Source organism: Pimephales promelas, chromosome 19 (assembly GCF_988280905.1).
Source record: "Pimephales promelas chromosome 19, fPimPro1.hap1.1, whole genome shotgun sequence".
NCBI classification, from domain to species: Eukaryota; Metazoa; Chordata; class Actinopteri; order Cypriniformes; family Leuciscidae; genus Pimephales; species Pimephales promelas.
The window spans coordinates 6008317-6014105 of record NC_142787.1 but is presented as its reverse complement, the minus strand read 5'-3'; the positions used below and the strand labels follow the sequence as shown (position 1 = coordinate 6014105).

General features: G+C 42.8%; 1 protein-coding gene across 1 annotated transcript; it reads right to left on the bottom strand.

The window, feature by feature from the left end:
- Positions 1–1757: 1757 nt before the first annotated feature.
- spry4 (sprouty homolog 4 (Drosophila)) lies at positions 1758–4680 on the bottom strand. The gene is made up of 2 exons (XM_039650264.2): positions 4543–4680; positions 1758–2814 (listed from the first exon to the last, which is right to left on the bottom strand). Exon 2 carries the CDS (start codon positions 2761–2763, stop codon positions 1828–1830), a length of 936 nt encoding a protein of 311 aa, XP_039506198.2. The 5' UTR covers positions 2764–2814; positions 4543–4680; the 3' UTR covers positions 1758–1827.
- Between the last annotated feature and the right edge of the window lie 1109 nt (positions 4681–5789).

Genomic DNA, 5789 nt, shown 5'->3' with positions numbered 1-5789 from the left:
ATACTTTTGTACTGAATTGTAATTAAATTGTACCATGCAATTTCTCAGGACATATTTTAAGATAGCTAGTTTCTCGAGACTATTTACAAGAACGTGTAACCTGCATAGGTCAAAATCTAAGATATCTATGGTACATTTGCAACTCTTCTCTATGCAAGCTTCTCCATTCAGAACTACTCTGGCACTTATCCACGGGTTAGATTGCAAACTTACTTAAACACTAGCCTTATACATTCAAGACTAAGAACAGTAGTGTGTTTCTGCCTTTCTGATTTGTGCAACAAGTACAAACGTTGGAGCATGTGGGACTAAACGAGCGAGGTCCGAGTTCGGTATAAACGCGTGAACCGTGGGTTTGTGTTGAGCAGGCAGAAAACATTCCCTCGTGCTCCAAGACTCTAGGAATCCTGGGAAGCAGAGCACCGTACCTTTAAGAGCTTACTGTCGCACTAATTGGCTAGAGTACAACAACGCATGCTCACTCGAAAACAAACGATTAGAGTTATAAAATGGTCAACGCAAACTCCATGGTGCACTCCTTTGGCAAAATCTCTATACTCTACATATAACAAAAATATATGCGGAGAAAGCAGTTCGATACTAGGGCACGTCGACAGAGCGTTGTGTTTGGTGGTGGTATGGTGCGTAGTAAACTAGAGGAACTTTTCCAACTACAGTGAAACACTTTGTACATGCTACTGTACATAATACTGTGCTTTAGCCTTATTATAACGGTGATACAATTGGCATGTTTAGTTTATTAGCGGCAGAGCAGTAAAAGCTAACTTTATAGCCTTTTCCCGTAACTACTGGCCCTATGTTTCTCATAGCTTATGAATGCTTGGTGTCTGAATTGCTGTTTTTTGACTTTTCCCCCCCAAAATACTTCCACCGCCTGTTTCCTTAACTCTAATCACCAAACTAGTTCCAAGCTGAATTCACACGCCGCACGTAATTCAGATGAACCGATGATCCCTGAGGTCATTGTCTACAACAAATTGAACCGCTAACATTTGGAAGAATCCTTATGGAAGTTCATGTATGCTATGGCATGTCATCGATGGGACTACTCATGAAAGCTATTTCACCTATTTGCCGTCAAAAACAAACAATATGTCCCCACAGAAGATAGAAACATCCTGCCACGCGGTTATGGGTGGTCACCAATGTCTTTCGCAACTGCACACATTGCATTTAGGGACATCCTTCAATGAAACGAAATTACCTCCTATGTTTGCATTTCAAACAACAGAAGAAATAAAGCTCTATAACAAGCTTGTAAATGCACTATGCACAGAGATGAAGTCTGGTTATTTTGATTGTGACATGTTATCAGCTTGGAATTCGCTGCAACCTTTCCACAGTGCCAGATCCGGAGAGGGATTGCCAAAGTGTTCTTGAATGGGTGATATTTACTTTGACTTTTCAAAGCCACCCAAAGAGAAAATAAACATCAGAGAAGAGATCAGAATCTTTTTTCTTTTTTCTTTTAAAAAAGACGTTTTGCTAAAATGCAGCATTCTGTGTGTTGGCAAGTTCTTTTACTAGGGGCTGAAATGGCAAATACTTTGATCCCGCAGCCATTGTGAGAACCCCAGGAAAAGAAAATGCAGGCCTCTCCTCTGCAGGACTGTATAAACAAGTATAATAATGGTTTGTGCCCGTTGGTCAGTCAAACACTGCTACTGATTTACGCCAGAATACCTTGAGCGCGAGGATAATGCGTGAACCTTAAGTACCATGATTTTGGGAAGTACACCACTACTGGAGAGGGTCCTGCGAACTTTGCTCCCGAGTCTTTTTGTACTCTCCATTTCTGGCACGTCATCACGAGGCCTGCTTTTCCAGCTGACAGGCCTTGACCTCCGCCACCTTGCAGGACTGGGTGCTTTTGCAGCGGCAGCCTGGGCGGCTGATGCCATCGTAGCACTTCTGCGAAAGCTTGGCGCAACCAGTGGCGGGCAAATAACACATCAGGCAGGGCAGCACCAGTGAAACGGCTGCCATGAAGGACCATCGCGCGCAACAGTTCGAGTGCGAGCAGGAGCACGGCTTGTCGGCACAGGAGCCTTCCTCGTCCTCATCAGTGCAGTGGTAGAAGACGCCCTTGACCAGGCACATGCAAGTGACAGAGTCCACTAGGTTCTGCGCTGAGCACAAGCAGTCTTGGTTGCAAACCCAACAAGAGGGCAAGGCCCGAGGCAATGTGCACTCTGTACATCGGCATTTGCCACACTTGTCGCACAACAGCACGTGCTTCTTCTCTACCGGCAAGGCCGTCACTGCCTTCAGGTTCTGAGTCTTGGAGCTCATCACCTTGGGTTGCTCTGCACCTAGAGTCCTGCCATGGCCATTGCCAGTCGTGTATGGATCCACAACAGGGGGGGGAGCTGCATGGTCCAGCAGCCGTTGGTCGGAGGAGGTGCTGCTGGAGCTGCTGATGGAGCTGGGCCGACCGCTGAACGAAATCCACGGATGTGTGGTGGCATCTGGGACCTCGCAGCGGGACAGATGAGGATGGTGTGGGGCTCCCAGCAGGACTTCCTGCCCCCTCGTGCTTGCCTTGTGGCTCGGTGGCTGTTGTGAGATCACAGCGGGGGTGTCAATGTAGTCATTCTCCAAATGTAAAGATTTCATTTGGTCAATGGGGTAGATAGTTAATGGGTGCTGGAGCCGTCCGTAGGGAACTCGGCTGTCCAGCAAAGGCTGCACAATGATGGAGGAGGAGACTCCAGGAATGTGGTGAGGAACCCTTGACTCCATCTGTAGGTTATGTTCCTCATATACCAGAGATCAGGTCAGCATTTAGCACTCCTGCAAAGATAACAGCACAGCTTAGTACTGAAAAGCACCCTCATAGGATTCTATTCTTTTCACACTTTTGTTTTCTTGCCAATAACAAAGATTGGTTTGTGTGTTGGAAAAACCTACATCGAAAATAAAGGTGGCCTTTGCATAACAGAGCAAATTGGAGCTTGAAAATAACATTAGGGTTAACTGTAACTCGTAATTATAAGTAAAAAAATAAGAGCGTTTAAACCTTCACATCAAGGATTTATTTGTATCAGTTTAGAGTACAAGCCCACACTAGTGTTCTGAAGGGAGGGGTTTGTTCAGAATAAACCAAACACAAGTTAGGAAAACCACCAGCCCGTTCTCATCCTTTAACGTCATATAGAACGCTATATGCAAAAACGGCGCTATACTACGCACACGGCTCCCTTTATCGTTAATATAACACGCGAACCCAAGACGTTATAAATCCTTTAGCGTGAATATGACACGTACACCCTACCCCACACCTAAACTTAGCCCTCACAGCACGTGTTATATTAACGATAACGGGTGCCATGTGCGTAGTATAGCGCCGTTTTGTCACTAGCGTTCTATATGACGTTGAAGGATGAGAATGCGTTGAAACCACACATGGGCTAAATTAAGATTTACAGCTTTTTAAGTTACAAATCACTACAAGTTCATGAAGTCAAACCAGGATTCATTGTGATTAATTTGACGTATACTCATGAGTGTAAGGGTTAAATCCTCTCTTCAACGCAGCTGCACGTTTGAAACATTTAATCCAGGGAAATATTTTAGTTGGACGGTCCTGTAAAATGTTACACAGGCTATTTGTCTCTATATGTTTGCTACAGCGCTGAAGATAGCCTAACTGTAGCCTATATGATGTGGGAAAAAAATCAACCTGTTGCAGGATTTTGCGTGAGATATCTAATATAGCTACTATTGAAGTGGCACAGACTGGATACGTTGCGAATTATAAGGGCTTCTGTGCTTCTCTTAAGCAAGCTTGTAGATACTACCCTACTGTCGAGTCGTCTATTAAAACGACAGTTTATACTATGCTGCGCGTGCCTCAATTACAGTTTCATACAAAGCAGTCTACATTCAAACGGAGATATTCATTCTAGCAAATAATTACTAGAATATAAAAACGTCGGTCTCTGACTAATCTCCGTTAAGTGTTTTACTCATTAAAACAGTGTTAATATCGAATGCGCGAGCTGCAGTGAAGCGTCACGCGATGATATTCGACAGAACGCGAACAAACGAGCTGCTCGCGCGAGCAAATGCCACAGAATCGTGATACGCAACACGAAATCCTGTTGTTTCTCGGATCAAATGAAACGACGGTTAACCTCGAATCTTCACCTGTTTTACGCGTCCATTTCATTCTTAAATCGCATTCGATCCTCTCGTGGTTAGTGTCCGTAGTTAAATATTTACACAAGGCACATACACCTAGAATGCGTTGCTAAAGAACGGCTGTATCGGCGCTTTGTGATAAACCAGCAAAACGACTCGATTCGAAACAAGAATATTAAACTCCGTGTTTTAGCGTTGTCTTTGACATTTGTATTATAGTATTATAGCCTATTACAAAAACATAAAGTAGGCTACATGGCATGCACACACACATAGGCTATATATATATATATATATATATATATATATATATATATATATATATATATATATATATATATATAAGGCTATAAAAACTAAACTAAACGAAAAACTCACTTGTATTAGAAAACAGACCATTTCCTTCCCAGATGAACAGATTATTGCGATATATTCCAACAATAGATAGATCCAAACGAAGCCACGAAGGGAAAAAAATCCGGAGGACTATCCGTGCGATGTGCACTGCGGTAAGGACACAAGTCTTCTTCTCCATACGATGTTGCAACTACATGAGGGAAATGGCTTTTTATGAATGGGAGGGTTAGAAATGTACTGCGCAGATGCTTTGACAGATTTTTTTGTGAATGGGAGGGCATTACGACTCGGGGGTTACACTTTTATGAATGGGAGAGCTCCGGATTTTACAGCGCATGCGCCATTTCAAGATTTCATGAATGGAAGAATGGGGGGCTTTTCGTCACAAGGGCAATGCCAAAGCGGATTACATGAAGAAGGCGGCCACAACTGCTTAAATTCATGTTTTCTATACATTGCCTTGTGTCTTCTTAAGGTCCTGACCTACCATGGTATTGAGGTATTCTTCTCGTTCAACGAAATTTAGTAGGATATAGGCTACAGGACAGTTAACTGCGGCGTTCATCTGTTATTGTTTGATATGACGCACGTAAAATTGTTGGATATTGAGATAACGTTTTAGTCCTAAACACTTCCGAGTTTCCTCATCACCGGTTAATTTGTAAGCCGATCGAGTGCACTTTATCCTCATTTCCCCCCCCCGTATAATCAGAAAACAGGGCAGGAACAGTCGGCATTGCTTAAAATGAAGAAGAAAAAAATGAGAGAGAGAGAGTTTAGGAATCAGTTTCATTTTGATTTCCTATTTGATTGAGCTCGCGCACTGGAGTAGCAAAAACACGTTTATGACGCAGCAGCATGAGGTCATGCAGGATCAACAAAAGAACAGGATGTTGTCGATTTGTAACGATCCCACAAGCAGGAAATGTGTGTGAATTTCCTTTTTAACACCCCCCTGTCTACCCTTCCCCCCACGGATAATTCCCAGCTTGTGGCTTGACTAATGCTGTCAAATGTTAATGGGAAGCCTCCACATTAGCACACATTTCCATGACAACATCTGCTTTCATATTAAAAACACAATCACATTTTTTTTTTTTTTTGATGTGCTTAATTTAGGAGAGAAAGGTTTTCATTATTATTATTACAGCTTTTTTGGGTAAAAAATATATATACTGTGCTAAAATGTATCCCTCTTAGAAAATAGAAAAAAGCACTTTCAATATTGATTGGAACCTGAGGGAGAGAGAGAGCTAAATATAGTACAC

What these genes read in the sequence shown, in the direction of transcription:
- spry4 (XM_039650264.2), bottom strand. Translation starts at nt 2,763, where the DNA reads ATGGAGTCAAGGGTTCCTCACCACATTCCTGGAGTCTCCTCCTCCATC.